General features: G+C 46.6%; 1 protein-coding gene across 4 annotated transcripts; it reads right to left on the bottom strand.

Moving 5' to 3' along the window:
* Window positions 1-1,168: 1,168 nt before the first annotated feature.
* On the bottom strand, window positions 1,169-24,806 carry SLC5A9 (solute carrier family 5 member 9). 4 transcript variants are annotated; one of them, XR_001873252.1, is made up of 16 exons: window positions 24,642-24,806; window positions 23,871-23,942; window positions 21,262-21,366; window positions 19,255-19,419; window positions 16,616-16,721; window positions 15,986-16,066; window positions 15,051-15,256; window positions 14,107-14,242; window positions 13,118-13,225; window positions 12,791-12,941; window positions 11,666-11,834; window positions 10,941-11,156; window positions 5,666-5,813; window positions 2,403-3,830; window positions 1,615-1,773; window positions 1,169-1,309 (listed from the first exon to the last, which is right to left on the bottom strand). XR_001873252.1 is itself a non-coding variant. In XM_017805586.1 (14 exons), the coding sequence occupies exons 1-14, from the start codon at window positions 24,768-24,770 to the stop codon at window positions 3,622-3,624; spliced, it is 2,001 nt and encodes a 666-aa protein (XP_017661075.1). In that variant the 3' UTR covers window positions 2,179-3,621. The 4 variants fall into 4 exon arrangements, 1 of the variants encoding a protein (XP_017661075.1); XR_001873251.1 differs by having other exon boundaries at window positions 2,403-3,827; window positions 24,642-24,791; XR_001873250.1 differs by lacking the exon at window positions 1,169-1,309 and having other exon boundaries at window positions 1,368-1,773; window positions 24,642-24,770.
* Window positions 24,807-26,570: the final 1,764 nt, after the last annotated feature.

The following is a 26,570-nucleotide window of genomic DNA, read 5'->3' as shown; positions in this document are numbered from 1 at the left end:
CTGGTATCTGGGTAAGATAAAATGAGTCCAATGAAGGTAGGAAGTTGACTTTTTTACCTCTAGCAGAAACACTTCTTGACTGCGTAATTCAAAATTGTTTTAAGCAACCTTCTCCTTCTCCCACGGCAGGGAAGAGCAGTAATTTCCCATTGCCAGAGGTGACACAGCCCAGAGCCAGGCATATGGGAAAAGGCCTGTGGAGAGACAATGGTGAGTATCTGCACAAAAACAGGGCTCAGAATATAGGTTCACGGGTATAAATAAAGTAATGCAAAAGCAAAGCTGATATGAAGTTTTTGCATTATTATTTGCAGTAAAAGTAGCAAAGGGATTCTGATAGGTACTTTGGTATTATTATTATTATTATTATTATTATTACTATTTTGCTGAAATGAAGGTAAGGGACAGTAAGAAGAGGGTGCAGAAGAAAGGTAACTAAAACATGTAAATTTAATGAGTTTGTTTCTTTTCTTCCTAAGGGACCAAAAATGCAGAAGGGTGCTGGTACTCAGCCCACATGTGCCCTCCTCTCCCCACCAGCTTCACCCTGGTGAAGTTCCCCTTTTTAGGGATGCAGGGAGGGCAGCACTCCCTGCCGGGATGAGAGCTTGTGATCCTGGGTAGGAGCCACTTTAACCAAGAAACAGTGACTTCCAGCTGCAATTCACCTGGGCAGGTGCCCATCTGTGCATGGCAGGAAGCCTGTGGGTGATGCTCCTTCCTTGGCCCAGGAACCAGAGAAAACATAGTGCCCTGTTTGTTTACTCTCCACCCTGCTAAAATGCATGTGGTTTCACTTCTTTCCTTTGTAATAAACTGTGCCCACCACAGCGTACATTGTTTTAAATAACATTTTAAAATATTTTCCGGTAAATTAAAGTGATGACATGTTTGTAGGGTTCATTGTTAATTTCATTTCCTTTGGCTCAGCCAGCCAGATAAAATGCAATGTTATTAATCTTTGTTTAAAAGAAGATCCTTTGCCGAACAGTAATAAATGATCTTGATAGATTTGTCAGGAAAATGAATGATAATCATTTGCAGATAGACACGAGCCTAGTATGGAAGATTAATAAGAAAATATGTATTGGCGTCATTAATAACATCTGCTGCCAATGGACTCGTATATTGGTTGCAGCCCTGAGAGCGATGTGTTCTTGTTAGGCTGCTGCAATCCATCCCGTGCTGTGAGGAGCTGCTCGGTGCTCCCGGGGCGATGACAGCCTGCTCCCCAGGAAAGCCTCCCAGGATCCCGACGCCGACACCGCATCCGCCGTCGGATGAGCCCGTCATCGCCAAAGCCCCGGCTCTGAAAGAGCAGAGGGGCTGAAATGAAGAATAACACGAGAAGGAAACTCACCCCACCCTCAATATTCAACCAGGAGGAAAAATTTTTTTTTCTTTTATAGATCTTTTTTATTTGGTTTTAAATATTATTTTTTTTTTGGCTAATTACGTTGCTTTCCTTGAAAACACAAGGAAAGGTCAGGACGTTTTTGAGACAGCTTTGGTTTATTTCAGTGAAACATTTCAGACTCCCCCTCCCCAATAATTCTTTTTCCTTTTGTTTCACTTCAGTGGTTCAAAGCAGAGCAGTAAGTCAAATAAATTTACCAATGAAATGTGTTCCTCCTGTGGGGTGCACAGCTGGCTGCATCTGGCAGTGCGGATGTCTCCATTCCTTCTCAGGGCCAAGCTCAGAGATGCAGTCACAGCTCTCAGGCAACATTACTTTAACTGACATAGACATCAGCATTTTAAAGGAAACTTCATCTTCCAGGGCCCAGGAGGTGAGATGGGGAGGGGAAGAAATCAACATCATATAACCAAAGATCAAAAATGTTTGTGCCATTAAAAAAAAAAAAAACAACAAAAAACAACCAAACCCAAAAACTTAGTCAAATTCAGTTCTATTCTCTGCAAAACTGAATTTTTCTTGGGGGAAAAAAATAATCTCAAGTGTTTAAAAAAAAATGCCCCAGTTTTGCTCATCCTGTCCTGCATTGCTTTCCCCATGGCTTTAGCAGATGTGTGGCCAAAAAAAGCCAATAAGGCCATGGAGCCACTGAGGGTGTCTGTGGCTCAGGAGCACTCAGCACCTCATGGCTCTAGGCAAGGAGGTGAGAGCCCCGATATTTCTAAATGCACTAAAAACATACCTGTTATTATTAGACATTTACCAGCTCTTAATCACAGCTGGTAACTTGATATCCTCTAAATGTTTTGAGGCACCCTCTGATCTGGGCACTACCTGATGGAAACCGAAGAGTGGAAAGGCAGAACAAATTCTGTGTTGTATTCCTCTTCCCCAGGAATGGGTGGGCAACCGATGGGGCTGAGATCTCCCTTGTTCAAGGGATATCTACTTTTTCCTCTTAGAATAAGCAAATGCTTATACTGACCTGCATAAAGCCAGCACAGACCTCATCCTGCATGGCCAATTCAGTCTCCTCCATCCACACTGAGGACAGGCAGTGGAACCATGACCTGGGCTTCCTGAGCCAGGTGGAAACAGAGCCTTGTTTCTTCTCTCCTTGATGAATCATGACTCATTTTCTCTTCCCTGCACAGCCCATGCCTGGTGACCTGGACATGTCCCTTGGATGGTGGAGTGCAGGATCACATGCCTGTGGGCATTTTTAGCCTTCTCCAGGTGAGCATCCTAACCACCAGGCACAGATATTAACAGGGATTACTGCTGTCTCTCTATGGTTTAAAAAATTATGGCTGTGCCACATGCCACATGTGGCATCAGGATGGGTCAGAGAAGCCCGAACTTGCTCAAGAAAGCGAGGCCCTGGATCAGGCCCCAAGGAAGGATATTTCTTTTCCCTGAGACAGCCGGGTCACCGTGGTCCCAGGGAGCCCTTCGTGTGTCAGTGCAGGACAGATCACCACAATAACCCAGTCAGGACTAGCTGGGTTACTAAGGCACCTTTATTGCTGGTAATGCTGTCAAGGGGCAGCATCAGCCTGGTGAGCAAACAGGCTGGGGCTGTTGTGAGACCCACTGTCACACAGCAGAGTGGGCAGGATGGGGGGCTCGGGAAGCAGGAAGAAGCTCCCTGTTCCCACTGCTGATGCCAGCAAGGCAGGAGGGGTGGGGTGGAAGGGGTCCAACACACATCCTGAGGTTGCTGGGGAGCCAAGGTTGTCACTGCTGAGCTAATTCAGTGGTCCCCCACTGACCCTATTTGAATTTTAGCCATATAAAAAAGCTGCAGAGTGTGTTTAAGTCTCATTCTGCACACCAGTGTAAACCAGAAGTCCTTCCCCCAAATGCATCGGTGCAAAGTCAGCCCTGAGAGAGAACCCAGCCGTAGCTGGGCTTTCCAAAGCCTTTGCTCCTTGCTGGGCTCGGCTTTGCAACTTTAAACTGGACCCCAGACCTCCAGACTTGGCCCACATCCCAGACATGACCAGTGTTGAGTCTTAGTCTCACCCTATGGGGAAACTGAGCCCTGCAGTCATTCCCAGCAAGCAGTGCCTCCAGGGAAGGGCTGTGCCACACAGTGCCAGTGGGTCCCTCCAGGGACCATCACCAGGGGCTCTGTCACCTGATGCTTCCAGCTTAGACAGGAAGGTGAGAGAAACCAAAGCCACACATTTCCTGACCCCACCTCAGCCGAAATATGCCCACAGGAAGACATTAATGGCCAGCAGGAGAACAGCATTGGCATTGCAAACAGTCTTCCACAGGGGCTTTTCCTCAATGCTGGTGAGTCTCTGCTCCAGGGCAGCTCTCTCCTCCTGGGACAGGGTGGGCGTGGGGCTGGTGGAAAGACCACAGAACCACAAATACATCATTTTCCAGCAGGGAGGCTTGGCTGCTGCGAGAGACAGACCAAAAAATGGGTGTTAGAACCTACTGGGACTTTCCCTCCTTCTTCCCACTAGTTTGGAGGTCCATTAGCCAATCTGCAGTGGGGTTTGAGAGGCACCTGGGGTAGGAGATGCAATATCAGGATGGGAAAGGGAAAGAGAAAGGGAAAGGGAAACTTATCCCTCAACCATGTACAGCACAGCCTGATTACAGTCAGTTGATTGCAACACCAATCGCTCATTAGTTAATTAACAGACCTTTTCCCCCTCCTCCCCAACCCAGCTTCCATCCACTTTCAAACATTCCTGACAGCATGATGGTCCATTTAGAGATATCCTGGCTTGTTTATTACACATGACATGCCAGGTGAAGTGTGTGTTTTAATTGTCAGCCTGGTGCTGTGCGTATTTCAGTGGCTGTTCTTTCCAAATATAACCTTTTTTTGAAATGCAGGATGTCATAGGGCCTTGAAAAAAGGTGTTACTCTGAAAAAAAACTCATTAAACTGTCAACTGCTGTGTTTCGCATTTCCTTCCCCATCATTACTAATTACCAAAGTACCAAGACACTTGTTTATAAAAATCTGAGCTAGTTAAGTGAAAAAGGAATTGATAAGAACTAATAAATAATGCTGAATGACTGCAGTCAACCCAAAACTTATTCTACTGGTCAAAAAAAAAATATTAAGAGTTTTCTTTAGTTGTACACTTCTGTTTGGCTTGACTGTAACTGGTACCAGTGTCCTTTGGACTGACCAGCGAAAGGAAGGAGTGAAGAAATCTTGTGCATGTGCCTTTATTCTGAGGTTTCTGCTCTGTAACCTTTGAAGGTTAAGCTGAAAACCAGAAAGCTGCAGTTTTAAATAGATTTGCAGAATAAAGCTCTGTCCACTCTGAAAAGAACTTGCCTATGTAGCATCTCCTGCTACTGTTCTATCTCCTGACGACTCCTTAAGTTCATTTGACCCTTTGCTTTCTTTTTTATTAGATACCCTTGGCAGGACACACAGCTATCTAAGCTCTGAGTTTTAACCATGCCTCATATCCTAAAGGAAGATGAAAGATACTGCTGGCATTATGTAAAAGAGAGAACTGAGGCTTGTAAACATCCACGAAGTGCACAGGTCTGCTCCCTGGGTCTCACGGTCCCTTCAGATCGCGGTGTTATTTTGACACAGCTTGTGGCAGCATCACTGGGTGAGTTTGGTCCTAGCAATGACGAGGACAGGAAGGGATGCCGCTTTCACATGCTGAAAGTTGCAATTAGAGAGCCTGCCATGACTTTCATAGCGCTACTGGTAGCTGCTTGCTTTGGCTAAGGCTGCAGTAGTGCTGTGGAGCTCAGGGGCATCTTGGTGAAGCACACAAATTGATGCAGTGTCATGGCACAAAGCCCCAGTGTCAGTGGGGTGAGGGGCAGTGTCCCTGCAGCACAGACTTCCACCCTCCCAAGGGATGTTCCCAAGTGCCCATTAAACTCATCTAAGGAGTCCAGCAAACAGCTGAGTGTCCAGGCCTGGAGTGCTAAAATCAGCCTGTGACTTGGGCAGAACTGGACCAGGGTAGGTTGCATTTGTTCTAGGGAGGAGGAGGGAAAGCACTTTACTGAGTGGTGGGTTTTCTTTTTTTTTTTTTCTTTGCAGCTCTTCTGAACCATTTAGAGAATTGTAACATGAAGTGATGCTGGGAGGACCAAGAACCATAACTGCTGTACCTGTAAATACGAGCTCAGACTCCAGTAAATGCAACAGGTGGCCTCTCATGAGCTTTAGGGACTTGCATGAGGTCCTGGCTGTGCCCTCACATGCACATGAGCGTGTCTGTTCACAGACAATCACCCTACCTGTCTCCTCCTTGTCGCCTGACTCTGCACTGTTGACCAAGTCGTTCTCTCCATTGGCTGAATTGATCTGTGCTGCCTCACTCCTGCAGTTTTTCAGGTCAATGGCAGGTGCTTTTCTGTGTCTGGTCCACCAAGTCAGGCATGAGAGCTGCAAAGTGGGACAGAGAACAAACAAGTTATTGCCTGTCAGTCCCAAAGCATCATGACAGTCACCTCCCTCTTTGGGGAGCACAGGTCCAAGATGGTGCTGAGAGAACTATTTGGGATGATCTCCCACTGTCCCTCACTTCCCTTCTGCACAGGTGGTACCATCCAAACAGAATGAAAAAGCTGAGGAAAAGTGTGAATTCATCTAGTTTCTTTCCTTCTATTTTTTTAAATAACCTGTTCCATCCCTGTCTCTATCAGGAGTAACCTTTTAGTAGACATTGAAGAAGCAGCTTCCTCTCTATTAGGCTCACATGATTGACATGAAATAATGATGATCTGCATCCTGAATGGCAGCCCTCCAGTGGGGAGGGGTAATAAAATCAATCAAATAAAAATTAAAAAAATAAGCCAAGATATCTCTCTGGTAACAGTCACAGACAGCAGTTGTACCATTAGAAGATTTTGTTTTCAATTCTAGACTTCTAGAATTGGGCCAATACAAGATATTACCTCTCTCTGAAGTCTTTCAGTGAAAGAACCATCCAAAGCCACAGAGGACGATCAGCCCTGGCCAGGCTGCTGTGGCTGCAACCTCCTTTGCTTTAGAAATGCAAAAAGGTCTGAAAGTCCAGAGCAAGTCTGAAAGTCTTCTCCTCCCCAGGAGTGCACGCAGGGAGTGCACAGGAGGCATCAACTTTGCAAACCTCTCAGTGGTCCTTTGGCAGCTGTGGGGTGGAGTTACCCACCCCAGGGGCTCAGGGCTTTGGATTTAAGCCAGGCCTGTGGCTGCTTTGGCTGACCACAGCACACCAAGGAGGCTGGGGGCATCAGTGCTTCCCAACCCCTGCCTGCTCTGGCCAGGCCAGGCCAGGCAGCAAGGACCACGCTCATCAATCCCTCTCAAACACAGCTGCCCACTGGCCTGTCCTCCTGTTCCACCCACAGCTGCGTGGCAGAGGGGTGCAGGATGGCACTGGGGCAGTGGTGACAACAGGTCAGGCAAAGTCACACGTGTGCCTGAGCAGCAGCTGCTTCCCTGCCCTGCCCACATGGAAATGAACGTCTCAAATGGGTCACTTCCAAAGCAGCGTGAGTTTAATCTTTGAATTTTACACACACAGATCTAGGCAGGAGTTTCCAGCTGACACAAAATGTTGCATAATTTCCAGAAGATTTATAGCTTTATTTAAATCATTTTCAACCAAGATGAGCACTGGGCAGGGCTAATCTTTCTTGTCATGATGTGCTAAATTGCTTTGATTTGATGATCCTCATCTTTCTCAGGGATTTTTTTTTTTTAATCACTTAGGAAATGTCACTGGAACATAGCAAAGTTTCAGGGTACTAAAAGATTTCCGAAACTTTTTCTTTTCTCTTCTCTTCCCTCACATCACTGAATCACTCTCCCTTTACACTATAGCAAAATCTGACAGGGCTGGGGTGTACCTGGGGCTCAGACTCCACCAGATGGAAGCAATTCCCAATGGAAAGCAGTATAGGCACACAGGTAACCTCATGACATATCATCCCACTGACCCACCCAGGGGCTGGTGCATCAATTATGGCCAAAGAAAGCAAACCACCACCTCAGAGAGCTCCCTGGTGAAGCACCTCACCAACACTCCAGCTTTAAGCTCTCCTGTGGTGGGTTTTGGCTGACTGTATTCCTTGAGATCCCTCTTTCTCCTCTTTGCCACTGCTAGAAGGACACATGAAGGGCAGAGCAGCAGCTCTGTGTGGCCATGGAGGCCTCCACAGGGCTGGCTATGCTTCCCTGGCACAGACTTCCAAAGGGATGGGATGGGGGAGGCAGATGATGGTGTTTTGCGTGCCTGAAGAAAGCAAGCAAAAGCATAAGAAGAATTGGTGAGAGGGGAGCTGTGTCAGCATAACTGTCTTGGACCTTGGAAATGCTGCCTGAGGCCACCATGCCCAAGGGCAGGGGAGTGGGGAGGAGCAGCTTGGTGGGTCCTGGGGAGCCCTGTGGCTCTGCTCCCAACTGCAAAGCCTTGCGTGGACACTCCCTGGGAAGCCCTGTGTCCCCTCCTTAGTTTGCTCCTCTGTGAGTGCCTGGTTCCCACAGGAGCTGAGCAAGTTTGGCTCTCAGTGGCACTAAATGATGCTGTAGGAGCTTCAGCTGCAGCACCTCAGAGTGCACAGGGTGAGGTCAGGCCAGCCAAAGGGGGCTTGGTTTTCCTCCTCGGCTACGCACCAAAAGGAGCTACTGAAGCCAGACCTCAAGACACGGGGAAAAAATTCAACCCCAGAGTACATCAGGTGGAATTGCCAATCCATCAGCCTGTCTGGGTGAGCCCTGACACCTGAGGAGTTGACCTGCCGGTCTAGCATTTGTGCTTTGTGGGCTGTTTCTCTCCCTTTTCACCCTCACAGTCTCCTTGGATAAAGGAGTTTGCAAGAACTCAGCAAAGTTTTTCTTTTGTTGTTCGTAAACTAGAATAAATCCTTCTGTTCCAAAATGCCATCTGGCACCTGACAGTTGTGTTTCAGCTTCACAGTCTCAAATTTAATTGTAAGCTCTTTTGCAGGGTTTTCAAGGACAGCGTGACACAATATGGACTACCTACAATGAAGACATATGAACTCTGGAGCATACCAAACAAATTCCTTGCATACTTGTTTTCCAGCACAGCATCAATCACCACAGGGATGGGAGAACGTCCAAAACAGCAGGAGAAAATGCTACAGCTTGCAGTTCTCGGATTGTAATTCATTTAAAGCCAGGAACATTAGCTGTACCACTAAAACATCAGATACAAATCTCTTTTCTCCTTTTGCCCATTTACTATCTCAAAAGCATTGAGACTCAATACTTAAAGTTGTCCAGCGTAGATCCTCAGCCGGTGTAAAGCGACATAACTGTGCTCAACAGCTGTTCCTGTTCTTTGAAGGCAATGGAGCTATGCTGATTTACATCTGCTGAGGTATGATCTATCACTGTATTTCCTTGGCTTTGTCTTTTTGGCTTGTTTTTCTTTTCTTTTTGCTTGACAAAACAAATGACACAATTCCTAGCTCCTATACCATGTCTTTCATCATTCCATCTCAAAGCACTGCGGTTAAGAATTAGCAGGACTAGCCCTGTGCGATCCTCATGGGAGAAATATCCGAGGCTCACAAAGGGAACTGACTAACACAGGGGACTGGGAAGCACTGGCACTTCAGATATCCTCACCCAGGACACCCACTACCAGCCCATCAGGGGGACATACAGGCTCTTCCCCACAGGATTGCCCACTTCCATGCCACTCGAGGTAAATAATGGCCAAACACAAAGGCCTGTGCCAGTTTCTATCCAGAGAGTTGGAGCCTGACATGTCCACCCTGATTTCTACCTCCTGCCTTTCCTTCTGTCTTTGAGCCACCTCAGCACAGCCACAGACTCACTGGAGATGAGGAGACAAGCCCTGCTTGCAGGGCACCATGAGAAACCACCCCACCAAGAGTGATGGTCCCAACCTACACCTGCACTCATGTCTGGGGTGAGTCTGACTGAGAAAAATAAAAAAAGCTGGTCTTAGTGCTGGCCACTCAGATTCCTGCCAGACAGGCAGCAACACTGTCTCCTACCTCAGCTTAAACCCCACACCTTCACTTTGACTGTTCTCTTTAGCAAGCTCTCCCCTCTCTCTGGCTCTCCAGATGTGCCTGGGGGGCCAGCCACCGCCCCTCTCATCCTTTGTTCCTCTGAGATAACTACATATAGCCGTTTCAGACAAAATCCTGTCCTCCCTGACCTTTTTGGCTCTTTGAAGGATATTTCAAATAAGGTGCCTCATATCCAGCACCTATAAACTCACACATTTCAGTAGAAATACCACTGAAAACATCCTCCGAGGAACCTCTTACGATCATAACCTCTCTTTCCCTAATTCTATTATAGTGGGCCTTCATCCTGAACTGCTCCTCCTGAAAGATGCTGTACATGTTTTCATACCTCTGAGGTCACAGCAAAAATCCTGTAGGTGCTGTGGCCAGTTTCTTCATTTCCCGGACTGTCAGTGTGATGCTCCCTATTCGCCAGTGCTGTGTTAATGCATCTTATCTTGCTGTTGCTGTGGGCAGGGAGCACTGCACATGTTTAGTTATCACAGGTCAGATGATGAGTGGGAACTCATTAAACCACAGTAATTAATTGCTGGCAACCATCTGGCCACCCCTGAGCAGTAGTGAACAACGTAAGCAGCAGAACTAATGCTGCCTCCTTGCCAGTATTTCTCTCTCCCATGTGGATCCTCTGATAGCTAATAAAAGCTGAGAGTTTATCTCCAAGCAGACACAAAGACTCTCTCTCTCCCCTCATCTCCTCTATCTGAGCACCTGCTTTCATGTAATCTTTAGGAGAGGGGTGTCTTTGACACCACTAACATTCCCATCAAACATTGACGGAACTGGTTAATGCTTTACAGGTTATGAGGAAGCAACAGATAGAAAATGCATGCAGTTAGACAGGAAAAAATAGGTCTTTTAAATCGATCCAGTAACCTTTGCTTAGAGGTGGATGGCAGTTTTGTTATATTGGCAGCTGCTTTAAAACTTGGGACTGGGAAGAGTTGCTTTAAGGTCTTATTATATAAAACCTCCCAACTCTGCACCATTTTAATGTGCTAAGTAAAAGAAAGTTATGCTTCACTCAAAGTTATTAAATTTAATTGAGATCACATTGGGACAAAATGTTATTTTCCTAAATGCCCATGTTGCAAAAGATATTAATCTTGTTTGCCTGCAAGATTGATGCTGGCTCTGCTGAAACAGGCTAGATGCTACAATTAGATATATTTAATTCCTCCTCAGCAGTGCTCTGTAATATAATTTCATCTCCTTCCCTTTCTTCTTTTCTTTCTATTCCAGTTATGATGGGCTGTGGTGTCTGCCCAGCTCCAGGCACAGCATGGGAACTCACACTCAATTTGAAGCACTCAGTGCCCCAGAAGCATTAACACTATGCGACCTGGGGAATAGAAAGCTGAGGAGCAAGGGCTTCTTGGCAGCATATGCATTACACACCATTTCTTAACCATGGGAGGAAAAGAAAAGGGCAGATTTCAGAGATTTTTGGTAACCAAAGGGGGGCTCTGAGAAAAGGGTGTCACTGCAAGTCACTTACCTTTTCTTCAGGGATCGGTGGGGTGCAGACACTAATAAGGACGATGACAATCGCAGAGAGAACACAGAGGATGAGGGCAAAGTAGAGGTAGTGCAAGTCCTTTAGCACAGCTGGTCTTCTGTCCTCCTCACCACAGGACGGTGTGCTATAAATAAACTCGATGATCATCCGAACCAGACCAACAGCCAGCCCAACCATGAGGCCCCAGAAAGCACCCTGAGAAAAGCAAGCACAAAGAAAAAGTCACTGCATGTTACCTTTGGTTGTAGTTTTCCCTCTCCTCTCCCAAGACTTTTCATGCCTGGTGGAAATCCACACTGACATGCAACAAAGGGGGATTTTTTTCAGTTAAAAATCCTCATTTTCTCTCTCTGTGCTTGAATGTGGGACAGATAGAGCACTAACAGTGCAAGAATCTCCTCCTATTTCTCTAAATAGACTTTAACACATCATCCCTAAATTGCAGAACAACTTCTCTTTCGTGCTTTCAAATGAGACTGCCAAGAAGTGCCACTTGCAGTGACTTCTTGGAAGCAAACACACACACTAGAGACTGGGCTAAGATTCACTAACACACGCCAGGGAAAGGCTGTCTCATTGTCACACTTTAGCAGGACTGGCTCTGAGTTTAAAGAGTCTCAAAGGCTAAGTGCTGAGGGGAGAGATATTTACTTATTTTATCAAATTAAATACACATATCAATTGGTTGTTGACATTTCACTTACAGGCTCATTAATCCTCTTGCAGAAGATTGCCAGGATGAAGAGAGCTGTGATGGGTGGGGCCAGATAGCTGGTTATGGACTGAATGTAGTCAAAGAGCTTTCCACTGTTGGCTGATTGAATGATTGGGATCCAGAGAATACTGATGACCACAAGAATGAGGATAAACACTCTGAAAGATGATGATAAAACTCTGTTAGCTCTGCAGGTGGTGGAGTCCGCCTGAAAATGAAGTTTTGCAGCAAAACACACTCCCAGTTACTCTCAGGATTTCCTAAGAAAAAAATCCAAAGGTCACTCTCAGGAACCTTTCCTTGTGTACACAGGAAAAGAGAAAATTGTTCTCTTCTAGGAAGTAATTCAACTCATTCCCAAAGGTAACTTCAAGGTCTTGAGAGTGAGCTGTGCTAAGACTTGCCAGTCGACATGCAGGAGAGATCCACAACAGCAGTGGACCCACAACCAGCCCTTCAGCCTGGTGTGTCCTAGAGAGAGAAATGATCTTCAGTGACCTTGCTCTTGGATGAGACAGAAAGAAGGAGCTGGAAGCTTGTGGAAACAATCTTTCTGCCACCTTTCCAAGCAGGTAATATGCTCAGTCTCTGCTTATTAAAATTGGTTTGGGGTCTCAGGTGCATATTATAACCCTCCCTCACCTTTGCACTGTATGTTACAGAGGTTTACTCATATTGCTGAACAAGAGAGAGAGCTGGGAGAATCAGCTTTGCACTTTTCACTGAAAAAAAACCCCAAAACAAAACAGGAGTAATTGCAATGTATCACTCCTGTCTGATGCATAATATTCTTATATAATATTCTTAAAGACCTCTGGTGACAATGACCCCAGAGCACCTTTGGCTTTTCTAAAAGCTACATTTGAAGCAGTATCTATAATAAGTTTAGAGAAGGCAGAGCTAATGGTCTACCCAGCTCAGTGATACACTCAGTGTTTCTCTCTGACCACGTCTATCCAAGATGAACCTGGAAAGCATAATGCTCTTTCCCAAGCTGTGTTCCTGCTCTATATTATAGGCACCAGATTTTTCTCAGTGAGTCCAGCCTGAAGAATTTAAATGCTGCAGTCAAAACAGATGATGAGAGGAACGAGACATAAATAAATGTAAGGACCTGCCCACAACCATCAGCTCCTGCTCTGAAGCCTGTCTGCGGATCCGCTGCCAGATGTCTATAACGAAGAGAGTGCTGCTGCTGTTGAAAATGGAGGTGAGGGAACTCATCAAGGCTGCCATCATCACTGCAATCATCAAACCCCGGAGCCCTGGGGGACCAAAAGAGGGAAGGAAAATCAGCACTAGACCGTGGGCCCCTGAGCACTGGTATTTTCATCCCGATGTCTGGTAACTGCAGTAAGATTTCCACATCCTTGGGAAGGATAAGGGCAGTCTGGCCCCCTCGTGCAAAGCTCATGGACACCTCCCCAGGTGTGTTTCTTACCATCAGGCATGAGTTCAATCACCAGTTTGGGGTAGGCAATGTTGGAACAACCCACTGCAGCTCCACAAACCCTTTTACATATGTCTGGGTCCACGCAGCCCACTTCATCTGTAGAAGACAGGAAAACAACAAGAAGGCAGTGTAAACCCCACTGAGCCACAGGTTGTTTAGTTAAAGGGAACAAATCCTGATGCTTTGTATGGTTTCATATAAATTCAGAGGTGCAGCTGGAATGCAGCTACAATGAGGGGAGCTGAACAGTATTTTACATCCTATAATAAAGGTAAAGCTTTGAGATGACATTTTGCAATTCTGTTCAGGGCACAGATAAAACTCTCCTGGATGTTGCATAATTGTAATCCTTCATGATTTGTCATTTGTGGGAACTAGATTGTTTCCATGAACCTGTCGGCTGGGTTCCCAGGGATGTTGCAGGCTGACTAAATCCTATTCAGGAAATCTGGGAGACAAGCACTTTCCTCCAAGAGTAGTCCTCCTAACCAAGGTATTCTTCCTGGGAATAGGCATGTTCTGGAGAAACCAGCAGTGAGAGTGCCTTGGGAGATAACAGAGGGCTCTTTTGTATAATCCACAAGTAACTGAATGAATTTGTGTGGTAGATTGTTAAAACTCTCCAAAATACCTAATGAATGTATTTCCATAGGACCTGAAGGACAGCCCTCAGTGCTCCATGTATTTAATTTCATTTCACTGATTTCCTCAGACAGATGGATGCAAGGTCCACAGGGATGGAGCTATATGGCCCCAATGGAAAATATGCCCCATATGGATACTCCTACTGACTTCTACCACTGTGGGAGAACTGGAGGTGGAGGAAGGGCGTGGGAACACTAGGGTACAACAGGAATCTATATGAACACATCTGCAGGACAGCAGTTCCTAAGATGTAAAAGTGCTGGCAGACCTGTGTGGGATTAGTGGTCCTGGCAGATACGAAGCCCTGTGGCAAGGAACATGGGAAGACTTACCTGGGTAAAGAGCTCTGCTGATCATGCCTGGCATGACAAGGAAAAACATAGGGAAGATTTTCAGATATCCTCCCAGCACCGATCCACCTTTGGCATGGGAAAGGTTCTTGGCAGAGAGAGACCTCTGGACTATCACCTGCAATCAGTGCAGAAAGGGAACAGAGAGTAAAAAGGAAGCACAACAGATAGAGAGCATGATCCATCCTCTCTCTGTCTCTCCTTCTCATGGATGACTTTCATCCGACAGGATCCCAGGGTGTTTCGCGTGCCAATGGCAACTTTCCCACCTCAGTTGACTGCAGCCTGCTGCCACTGCTCCAAGCTCAGTGCACAGGCTACAGGAGAGGGCAGCGTGGAAATTTCCTTTAGAGGAATAATTTCGCCCTTGACTGAAATGAAGCCACCTTGAGGGCTGGAGACAGCAGCTGTATGGCAGCAAGAGACACGGAATGAAGCAGACTGTAGGTGATTTGGTGGTGGGGTTTCATAATTATCCCATCCTAAAGTACAGAAGCACCGTGTCTTGAGAAACACGTACAGATTTCCTTGTTTGTAGCTTGAAAAGGAATAAGAGACATGAGACATCTGGGAATATGAATGGCTTGTCTGGAGGTCTACACAAGGTCACTGCAGAGCCAGTTCAAGACCCACATTTTTATACCCTTGTCATGCTAACTGCATGAGGACTCCCAGTACTCACCAGATCATAGTAGAATAAAGACAGGAGAAAATAACCTGTTCTCACTGCATTAAGAAGTGCACAAAATTAGCAGCTTGCTGAGAAGGCAGAAGGAGTGAGATTTTCTGGTCTAGACCAGTAAAATGGCAGTAACTCCTGCACAATGACACACAGGTAATTTTTCAGCTCATAGATCCACAAACTGAGGACTGGGCTGAAAATAACAGCATGGTGGTTCACCTGCTGAGGGAAAGACTTTCCTTACCTGGTCAGTGCACCAGCACCAAAGAGCCAGCACAGAGAGACCAAATATAAGGCCAGGCCAAGGAATGTCTCCTGTGATGGGATCCCTGAACAAATGAAAGGCATCTGCACGTGGGAGGTGACAGGTCGTGTTTGGGACTGTGATCTTTGGTATTGCTGTGCTGTATTTCTCCTGAAGTCCTTCATACCAGCCAACTTTCTCAAATCCTGAAAAGAAAATGCCAGTGATTTAAGGACTGGTACATCCTGCAAAGTTATTATCTTATCTGAGTCTCGTGATTACTTTTTTCTCTTATCTTCCTCTTATCTCCTTTCTTTTCATTCCACCCTTGCTTTTGGCAGTCAGGGTTTCTACAGAAGTCAGTTGGATTTTGCCCAGAGTCCTTGTGGTTTAAATAGTGCATCCTGGAAAAGGATCAATGCCGGAAAATCTCCATGATCCTAATCCTCACAATGTTCTCAGCATCTTGTCTTTACTCAGACACCCTCCAAGAGCAAGGTATGACATGAAAAAAGATATACCTATATTTCTGATTGCCAAGGAGGTTTAAAGCAAAGACTGATGATGGTCAGTCCCTTGTTGCTTTTTATTTTTTTACAGTGCTCAGTTACGCCCACACGAATCCACAGTAACTCCCAAAGTCAAGAGTGAAAGTCAGCAGGATTACTCTGAACTGACATGAGCTTAATGAGAGCTGAATTTGACTCTGAGAATGTGATGTTTCAAAGCTCTTTGGCAACTCCAGCGAGGTGAAGTTATCCAGAGCCTCACCTCCATACAGTTAGTGCAAAGGATGAAGCAAGTCTGATGACTTGGAGGATAAGAGCTGTGCTGGCACCACTTCTGTGCGTGGTTAAAACTCATTTCTGCACCACACATGAAAGGGTGAGGCACCCTGCTAAGGTCTGATGGCCTCGGGACCATTAAACCCTCACCTATGAACATGAGGACCAAAGCTCCCAGCACCATGATCACGGTCTGCAGCACGTCCGTGTAAATCACAGCTGTTAAACCACCTGCCAGGAGAACCAGAGACAACAGGCAGAGTGTGTCACCACGTACAGGGAAACAGGTACCTCGCCCAGAAAAAGGCTGTCCCCGGCCCCAACTCTGTGATTTCAGGACAGACCCACTTGGAGAAGCTGGCACTGAGCTGGTCCCCAGGAGCCCACAGCTGTCAGAAGCCCTCCCATGAGGAATGGCCTGAAGGGCTTTTCCACATTCATGAGAGAACTCAGAGGCATTTTAACTTCCTAATAGCTAAAGGTGGTAATTTTGCAGAACAAGAGAAAAATAGCAAATATGGGCAGTGGGATCTGAGCATCTTGTGCAGTGTTAGGAAATCCTCTAGAAAACAGCGATGTTTCCCCCATTCCAGTTTCCCTTGGGCCAGGAGGGAATAACCAGAGGTCTCCAACAGCTGGGAGTGATAGGACAGGTACTACCAGCAACCAGGGCAATCTCTCCCTCAGACCAGGCCCTGAACACTTTCCCCTATGTAGGAAATGAAAAACTTATATCTGAGGCTCCAGTTTATAACGTTTCCTTTAAAATCAGCTATTTACCAGCTATGGTGTAGACAGCAGTCACTGCTAGCAAGACCACAGTGGACAAGTAGAGGTTCCAGCCCAAAGAGATTTGGATGAACAATGCTCCGGAAAAAATGTCTGTCTGGAATAAAAAAAACCCAAGGGCAGTCTGGCATTAGTGGTGCTTCGTGCGAGTGAAATCTAATAAAGCAGCTTGCAGCCCTCTGCGGCTGAAAGCGTCGACGAGGGAGGACACCACGAAGGTGAAGAGGAGGACAGAGCTGTTGGGGCTGTTGGCTGTGAACCTTGTTCTGAACAAAAGGAAAAACTTTCCTTTAGCTCAGAGCTCTCGGGATCTGGGAGCTGGGGGAGCGTGAGGGTAAAAATCAAGGTCCTATGCCAAGGGACCAAAATGTCATCAAAATAGAGATGATCTTCATGTCACAGAATCTTCATTGGGACAGACAAGCACTGGTGGAAATTGTCACTCCTTTTGCAGACTGTGAAGACATCCATGGGCAGGAGAGCCCATGTATCCACAGGCATAGGATAGAAAGCAGAGATCACATTCTTCCCAGGACTACATCCTGGTGGGCTAGTGGCCAGGAGACACTCCTGCTTGAAAGACCCCTACAGAATCACTGGTGTCTTACACCACGATTTATTTATCTGAAAAGGTCAACAGCTTGCTTTTCTGTCCATGCAGTTCATCCTACCAGAATGACTCCAAAAAAACAGGTTATACCTGCTGAGGACCTCACTAGAAATACAGAAACTCCCATTGGCTGTGTTTTGTTTGGACCTTTTGGCAGAGAGAGTGGCACCAGAAACTGGGTGAAACCCGGAATTACACAGATAACATCATTCAAAATTGCGGAAGGTGATATGGAAGATATTTGTGTTGGGAAATCAGTTTGAAGGACACCTGTAAATCTAGAGTGGAGTGAGATGCAGGTGAAGAGAAATTTTCCAAGGGAGACAGGAGAGACAGGGCAAGAATTCCATTTGCTGTGCCTGAAATTAGCACCTTAAAAGCAAGGACCCAGTGCAACCCCTGCCCTCTGCAAACCTGAGACAGGACTAGCACAGCCAGTACACCACAGGAATCACGGTGCCTTCTGGGGTTTCACTTCCCAGCAGGAAACACAAACACCTCTGTAGCCAGGCAGGATCAGTCCTCTGACAACACTGCTTATTGAGATACTCTGTTTTCTTTGCAAGCCAAGAAGGCTCTGCAATGCCCTAGTTGTTAACCTATGTTTGGGCAGAAAGCACAGGGAGAAAAATCCTTCTTGTAACCAACTGCCTGCTGTCCAGCCAGCCGCTAAATGAGCTCTGCACAAACAATAGCACCCCTTAATAGAAAGCACCTGTCATGCCCATAAACTCCACCAGCCACATCCATCAGCCACGCGTGAATTGGCTGCACGGAGGAGAAACCACTGAGATGAAACAGCACTGAGGGGGGCCAGGGTCCTGCTCTGAAAAGCACTGGCAAATTCTGCTCTGCTGAAGGTCATTCTGAAAGACAGCTCTGCTTTTGCCACACGGCTGTGTGGCTGTGCACACTGTGGGCTGTGGCAGGAGAGGTCTTCCATTTACCCCCTGATGGGTAAGGAGGCTTCAAATGCCTCTTGGCAAGACTTCACCCAGGGCAATGCTCCAGTCTCAGAGAGCAAAGCTCCTGGTTGTAGTGGTGACAGCAATGGGTGACATGACCAAGAGCTGCCCATTAGAGGAGCAAATCTATCCCACCCTTCCAGGCTGGAACTCCTCTTCATGTCCCTCCCAGGACCTGAGACATGATAAGCCTGGGAGAAGGACTCTGAAACCAGCTGCAAATCTCCAGTCAGTGCTTCCCAAGGCAATTTGGCAACTAAATACTGCAGTAGGGTCTAGTGAAAACCGACTTGTACTGGCCTTGGGACAATGAGCTGGAGACAAAGGACTGACATTTTCAGTCCCTGTAATGGACTCTGACATACCGTCCTCTCCCTCCAAGGGCATAGGTAGTTCTTAGTATCTGAGCATAAATTCTGCTTCTGTATGAATGGCATTTAAATGGGGAAATACCCCGTAGCTTACATTGCTTTTTGGTTACCAGCAGGGTACAATGCTACAAGCAATCCAGAAAAGATGCTGAGTTTTGTCTTAAGCCAGAACACTGTACCCTTTTCGTACAACATAAGCGATAGAAAGAGAAAGAAATAGCTATAACATACCTAATGCTGAAAACTCGGCTACAAGAACAGCAGCAGGTTTATGATAATTTAATAGAATTTCACCTCTACAAGATGCAGCCAGCCAGATTCTCAGTTGGGGTAATGCTGCCCTTCCTCTGTCTCTATTGCCTCAGGTTTGATCTGATAGAAGAGGAAAAGCAGGCAGACAGCTCGTGGTACTTACACTGTTTAGTAATTAGCTGCACATCCCTGTAAAGTTCTCACTGTGTGTTGCTGTTTAATGAGGGCTCTCTCTCTTAGGATAGGTCTCCGTGATCAATACAGAGGCAGGTGTTTACCTGAGCAGAGCAGCACAAATACACTGCTGTTGTTTCTGGGAGCTAAGCTGGTCCTTTCAAGGACATCTGAGTTCTCCATGAGCAGCCCTGAGTTGTACCAGGATGACCTACCCCCGCCCTAGACACAAGGGTTCATGTTCAATTGGATACATACGGATATCTTGGTGAATATGTAGAGAATCAGGGACAGTATGGACATGTAGATTTGTATCCTCTGCCCTCCAAATCTCTTCTGCAGGTACTCAGGCATGGTGACTACTCCTGCTGCGATGTAAACAGGCACAAAGATCCAGCCAAGAGCCAGAAGTGCCCAGGTGGCCTGTTAAAGAGACAGAACATAAAGGCACATGATTCAACACATGGGAACAGCTTTTCCCTCTGTTCTGTCAGTGGACATCCTAAGAAAGCACAAAGGTACAGTGCCATGCAATGTATTGGAGAAGCAGTCCAACTTTTTCTTCCTCCACTGGAGGAATTATTACAATTCAGTTAGAAGCTTTTGAAGTTCTTCTCCTAAGTCCTGTGTCTCTCTGTCATGGGTGGCACATCCTGTTCCATCTCCTGATCTTTCGGTCAAGGTGGTGTGTCTGCTGTGGCTCTCTGAAAGATGGTGCTGTATTTGGTGGCCTTTGAGGCCACTGATGCTGTGTCAGTGAAGAGTTAAGTGATTCAGAGCAGGATGGGAGCATCTGTTTATTGCTTGATTAGCAAGTGATGAGGCTGAGGCAGCAGACTGTCCCTGTGGAGCATAAAAATAAGCAACAGCAAGACTCTGCTGGGATGTTCTCCTTGCAGGCTGACACAGATGTGCTTCTGTCACTGGTAGATAAAGGGGTAGTTCAGTTGCTCTGCCACAGGTGAAGAGTCTTTTGGAAGGTGTAAGGGCATCTCCCACTATGTATTTTTTCTCTGATTCCCAGCAAAAGCCCAAACAGGAGAACTTGAAGGTAAAAAAAAGTCATTGGATTATCAAACCTCACCCTCTGGCTGTCTTGGGCCATTACCTTTCATCCAAGTACCTTACATTAGTCCAGATTTTATTTCAATCAGTTACTTAAGTTTTCAGAAAAGAAACTGATCCCTGTGAGCAGAGATTGTGACTGATTGAGGAGAACAGCCACGGCTCCTGCAGTGACAGAGACTGGCTGAGGTGAAAGATGCTCATATGATCCCTCTGGCTGAGTGATGTCCCACGATAAAGGGAGAGAATAATGGCATATCTAAGGTGCCTTTCCACTCTGAAAGAAATTAATCTAAACTCATGAAGTTAGATTTGCCCTGACATACAATCTTGTCTTCATGGGCTTCTAAAGTGACTTGAATAGATTTCCTAAATTACAATATTGGTATGTCCTATGTGTACCAGACTGAACAGCCTCTGGTTTCTTCACAAAGGACTTAAAGGTGATCTTAATGGTCCAGAAAAAGAAAAAAAAACAGTCCAGTGAATAGATATCCCAGGAAAGAGCTTTTGGTGGGCCCTGCCTGTGCTGTGGCAAGTACCCAGCACCATTAGCACTCTCTGCTGACATAGACAAGAGATTCAGAGTTAAGTGAGTGATGTTTATTGTGAGGCTGGCACTAATCTCACTCCTCATCACTGCAGCTGAGAAATTTCATTAGCATTGCACACAAAGGGCCTGGTTTTCATGCTCTGTGTGGTGTCAGTGGCAATTTTCCAGGCCACTTCCACAGGGCAGAATCAGACCTGCCTTCACACCCAGATGTTCTCCCCAGAGACGCCACATGTTGGCAGCTGACAGGTGAAGGCAGTGTTGCTGATTCTCATGGATTTACACTGAATTTAGGAGAACATGCTGCCTTTTTTTTTTTTTTAACTCCCTGTACCCAGAATCCTGTGATTATCCAAGTACCTTTCCAGCATTCGTTATCTTTTATTTTAATCTTCATAAGTGCAGACTAAAGCTTAAAATTATGGCCACGTGCTTCTGAGAAGGTTAAAGAGCTAATAATTCTAGTGGATTCCACTTAAACTAAAATAAAGATCTCACATTTTCAAGGCTCTCAGAATATCTGGAGGCTTCTCTCATGAGGCTTGAGCACTTGTTGCTGCTGATACTGTTAAGCACCTGATTTTGGAGACAAACACACAGTCCATTTGTAGACAGCGGCATCTTAGTTGACAGCAAAACTGACTTACATTCCACTCAAAGGCCCCAACAGCAAGGCCCCCAGCTGCTCCAGTGCCCGCCAGGCCGATGAATAAGCCACTGCCCACATTGCTTGACATCAGGGATGCCCCAATCTGAAACACATGGCACAGGAACAAAGCCCACAGAGTCACCCTGAGGAACTTCAATATCAGCCCAAGCATTTTCCCCTTTTCCCAGGACTTCATCTCCTTGCAGTTAGGTAGCTGGATGCTGATTGACAGTTGAGTTTTCCTTCACCTTCTGAAAAAAACCCTACATTTTTGTATCTTAAAGTATGTGTGCCTGCTCCCTTCCACTGCCCCCACCCCAACGCAAAGCTTAACCTCAGAATCAGGGTTCACTTTGTCAGTGGTTCTCCTGAGACACAGACCCCTTGTGGGGAGAACAGCAGGGTGAGGGAGAGGTCTGGTGTCAGCCAGAGATACCTCGGTGTCCATGAAATGTGACGGATTTCTCCATTCCCTTGTTAGTCAGCCAGCAACATGCCTGCTCCGACCTTGCTGACCCTTGCTCTACCTCCCTGTGTCTTGCTGACAGCCCCTTTTTAAGTCTTGCACTGAACATGGGTGGTGGTGGTTCACACATCCACGGTGATAGAAGTGCTCCCTCGAAGCTCCTCCTAAGGGAGGAGATCCCTGAACCGTGGCATGGACTGTGTTAGAAACATGCAGGTCTTCTGTGTTCAGTGTGTGTGTTCGAAGCCATCCAGCTCTGCAGCAGGCTGGAAAATACTAATGGCTCAGGTTAACTTCAACTGCAGGCTGTGGGCATGGCAGGATGTTCCTATCATGGCTCATTGACACCCTAATTGGGAGAATGCCAGCTCTAAGGCTCCTTAAACAGGGCAAAGGCTATCTGACTAAATTACTATTTTTATTGGCACAAAGCCTCACCTCCTTTCTTTATGCCAGCATCAAGTCTCTCTCAGGGTCAAATGAGTTACCAAAAGGACAAGTCAAGCCCTTTTGTCCTAAAGTTTGCTTTTAGGCACATCGCCTAGGAGGAGCTTTTCTCTCCTTAGTATTGCTACATGTGAAATAAGGAATGATAGAAGTTGATCTGATTCTCACCTTTAAGCAAGGTAAAACATTAATATGACATCAACACCCACACTGACTCCTGCTGACAGCTCTGCCTCCTTGTCTGGGAAAGCTCTTGATTAGAGAGCTGGCTGCTGCAACATGAATTAGCAACTGGTGCTCTCAAGAAATGTAACCAGTTTTCCTGATATGTAGATCAGACCCAGAAATAGAGAAGATACATTGCAGACGAGCAGCAATTTAATATCAGGGTTCAGTTGAGGTTGCTTAATTCACAGCTGAAATCTGTCACTCCCATTAAAAAAATAATAAAATACATGTAAGCCAGTCTTGAACTCAAGGTGGAGGCCACAAGGAGCTGAGCCTGCAGGAGTGTTGCAGAGGTGGAATCAGCTCTGACAAACAAAACTGGAAAGGGAACAGCATTAGAGGTTGCTTTGAACCTAAAATTGTTCCAAAGAGCCAAAAGCTGACCTGTACCCAACAGTCTCTGTAGCCACCTGTGGCTGGAGCCAAAAGCAGTGAGAATGTTTTTGGGTTTGTTTTGGGGCTTTTTTAATAGAAGGGGGGGGGGAAAAAAGAAGAAAAAAAAAGAACAAAATTGAGGAAAAAATGTTTCATTTTAGTATCTTTTAATTTCCCCCCTCCTAATTAGAGAAAACCATCAAGCTAAGTATTTTCAATTAAATGTCACTTGGCTGAGACAGTAGTATAAAGAACATTTAAGAAATGACAGATTTTAGAGAGGTGTATGTGTCTCTGATGGAGCAGACTGAAAATCTAGCCTAGTGAATTTATGGGCAATGCACAGCCAAAGTTAAAAAAAAAGAAAATAAACCAGTGTTTTGGTTGAGAAGTGCACTCTGTTACCCACGACTCACTGGAGAGATATATGGGTTATACAGAGTCTGGCATTGGCTGAGAAGAATCTTTATTCCTGTGGTGTTTTTATTCCTTTCAAACTTTAAATTATCTTTGTATGTACCTTTCACTCCCAAGAAGAGGTGCCTTCAATCCGTTATTTTTTTCTTCATAGTGAAGATTTATACTTCAGTGGTTTGAAGTTTATATCCCTTACATTGTTAGTCAATAAACTCAACTTTGCTCTAAAGAGCAAGGGCTCAGAAAGTCCTGGGCTTTGGGATTATTTTTTCTTCAGTCTCTAAATGCTTTTTTTACTGGATAGCACATTCCTAGATTACCTAATGCTCTCTCGACTTGGGTACAAATATCTGTGGTGGGTTGGGGCCGAAGAGTTTCAAACCCAGCTAGGCTGTCAGCACTCCCTCACTTCCATCAATAGGAACAATTTCATTGCTGTCTTCAGCAGAGAAATTGAGAGTTGGAAAAATGTGAAGATGCTGAGCTACCCTTTTAGCCTGGTAGCCCATTAGCAAAGCTGAATAGGATGATCCCTGATGGATCCTTCATTTGTCCTCTTCAACTCAAGAATATAGTCAAAACATGTAGGGACTGGGTCTCCTCACCAGACCTGCCCTCCTTGCATCTGGAATTGCTTTCAAACCCTGAGAAACAGAGGGATGTGTTTCACTCACAGGCCACCAAGTCATGGACCGTCCAGCGAGGAAATAGCCTCCAATGGTCCCCCGGCTTGCTCGTATCGATGACTGGAAGCACAGGAAAAAGAAATGTGTTTTCCCCCATTCACCCACCCTCGAGTCAGACCAAGCCAGGAGAATCCTTAATGCTTGGTGTCAGCATCAGCTCCAAAAGTTTCTTTGTGGATCTGTTAAATACACAAGGTTTTGCCCACTCCTTCTGCTGCTCCTTGTCTAGGTTTCTGATAGTCAAACTTCCTTTGACTATCAGAAGAAGCTGCTTGTCACCTGTTTAATAACTTCTCCTTGAATGTACCAATTAGAAAAGAAAAAGCAGTTCAGCCAGCTAGAACACTACAGGTCTCCATGACAGAGGCTTTCACCAAACAACATGAACAAATACTTAGCAACAATCTTTCCAAAGATTATGAAGTCCCATTTCAGTCTTCTCCACTCCAACCCTGGCTTTTCTTTTGCCTCCTACCCACCCATACACTGATATGAGATTGCTCTGCAGCACAGGAGGTAAGCATCATCCCCAGAATGACCTCCAGGGAATGATCCCTTGGTTGTCCCCATGTGAGCTGGGAGCGAGGGCTCACAGGAGGGTCACTGTCACCCCCAAACTTGCTCAATAGGCTCTGGGATAACCGTGTGTGCAGAGGATGCCATTTGCAGGCAAACATCTTTGTACCCAGGAGGGGTCCAGGGAGGATTTAAGTGTCTCTGCCTCGGGTAGACCCAAACCCCGTCCCCTCGGGGACTCACCCATATCCCGACGGTGAGGACGAAGGCGAAGTACAGAACCAGGACGGTGATGTCTGCCACTCCAAAGGCTGCTGCCGTGTCCCCTGGCAGCGTGGGTGGCTCCATGCTGGCTGGGATCGGCTGGCTCATGGCTCTGAGCAAACTGCTGATCTTCTCACTCAGACTGGACTTTGCTGCACACTGGCCTTCATCGTTTCCCCTGTAATAATTAACAAGGTGAAGAAGGTGGGAGTGGGAGCCAGGCAGGGCTGTGGCTAACGTTTTCCAGTAGAGACTTAGTCTCCATGGTTCATCAGTGAGGACCTCAACATAGCTCTGTGGCGTGAGGATTCCTCATTGGTGACATCCACTCAGATAGCAAACAGGGAAAGGTCACATTGCCTTGTTCCCCACCCCAGTTTCACATCACTCTCCCTGCAGCATCCTATAGGAGAAAGTTGCTCCTAAGAGGAGCTGCCTAGAGGGGAGTTGGCCTTTCTTCCTAGTGGGGGTGGTGAGGATGTGGTTCTCTGCAGGCTGGGTCAGCACCAGCACCCACATCCCAGGGACAGGACCAGCTACACCAGTGCCCCCTTTCCTCAATCCATGTGCTGCCTCCTTCCCCATCCTGTGCTGCAGCTCAGGAATAGTCTGTGCTGCAGAGACCTGCAGCCACAGTGGGCAGACAGCAGACAGGGAGCAACAGGGTAAGTGCAGGGAGGAGACAGCTGAGTTTCCTTGGCAGGCTCTCCAGCGTGCACGTGGCCAGCAGAGAAGGAGTTAAATGGATTGTATGACAAGCAGAGCCCAAGTCAGGTCACCTACATGAGTAGGGGAAGCTGCAGTGGCAGCAGGAGCAGCAGCTGTCCTGGGGCATGAGCATGTAGGAGGGGGCTGACCCCTGTCACAGAACAAACTGTGAACCACAGGTCTTTCTCACTGTCCCACCAGCTCCCAGTGCAGCAGAGACATTTTTCTGCCTGGTTTGAGACAAGATGGGGGGACACCCCTGAACCAGGGCACAGGATGTGGGTCACACAGCCCCTCTGCTCCTTTGTTGGGACAGCTTGGGGAGGATCACCCACCGTTCCTATCCCAGTTGGCAGAGTCATTCCAGAGCTGGCTGTGGGACACAAGTCTTCTCCAGGCAGACCCCAGACCTCAAAGCAGAACCATCTCCTACCTCCCCCACCCTCCACCACCCATGGTGCCTCACCACATGACATACCACAGAGGACATTTTAAACTTCAATGAGCTTTGCTTGTTCTTGGTTTCAAGGGAGGCAACAGAACCTTTCTCTCATTTTGCTTTATCCCCCTCTCTCCTAGAGTTTTCTTGCAAATGCTGGCTACCTACTTGCTCATTAATTGCACTGCTAACATGAAGCCCACATCCACCCCTGCTCCCCAGTCTCAGGCTCCCTGGGAGCAGTGCCTCCCCATAGTCTCATTATCCACAAGAGGCTTTTCAAGACTGAAATGTTTCAACAAGCTGAAGTACAGTTACCAGAAATTAAATATCTGGAAGCCTAAATCCCCAGGTGTAAACAGGCAGCTCTCTCTGCACAGAGCTGATTTACACTCACCCACACACTTCTCCCTCTTAACACCACAGCACCTGAAAAAGACAGTTGTCTAATCCTGAAATGCATTAAATACCTGCTCAAGAAGCAAACACAGCCAGTATCTCCTGTCTTCCCAAACCAGGAATCCTCCTCCACATGGCAAGCCCAACTCACAGCACCTGCCTGACCCAGCCCTTCACCCCACCTTCCCAAGGTGCTGTACCAACACCAATTAACCCTTGCAAACACTTGCAAGCTTGCACCCTGAGCAGTAAATGCATCTAACAAGCCATTCCCGACAGCTGTGAGCTATCACAAGTCCATGTCACCCACTAGCATGGCACTGGCTTGTGGTGGCAGGATGTTGCTGCACTGACTGGATCAT

The sequence above is a fragment of the Lepidothrix coronata genome, unplaced genomic scaffold, assembly GCF_001604755.1.
Source record: "Lepidothrix coronata isolate B3197 unplaced genomic scaffold, Lepidothrix_coronata-1.0 Scaffold12, whole genome shotgun sequence".
Classification (NCBI taxonomy): Eukaryota; Metazoa; Chordata; class Aves; order Passeriformes; family Pipridae; genus Lepidothrix; species Lepidothrix coronata.
Note: the sequence above shows the minus strand (reverse complement) of the source record. Positions and strands in the feature narration are given on the sequence as shown.

Bases quoted from the DNA above. Each gene is read 5' to 3' on its own strand.
- SLC5A9 (XM_017805586.1), bottom strand. From the start codon at position 24,770: ATGAGCCAGCCGATCCCAGCCAGCATGGAGCCACCCACGCTGCCAGGG. The intron at 16,722-19,254 runs GTATGTATCCAA...TTTTTATTCCAG, and splicing joins ACATATTCACCAAGATATCC to ACAGACATTTTTTCCGGAGC. The intron at 12,942-13,117 runs GTAAGAAACACA...TTGGTCCCCCAG, and splicing joins GATTGAACTCATGCCTGATG to GGCTCCGGGGTTTGATGATT.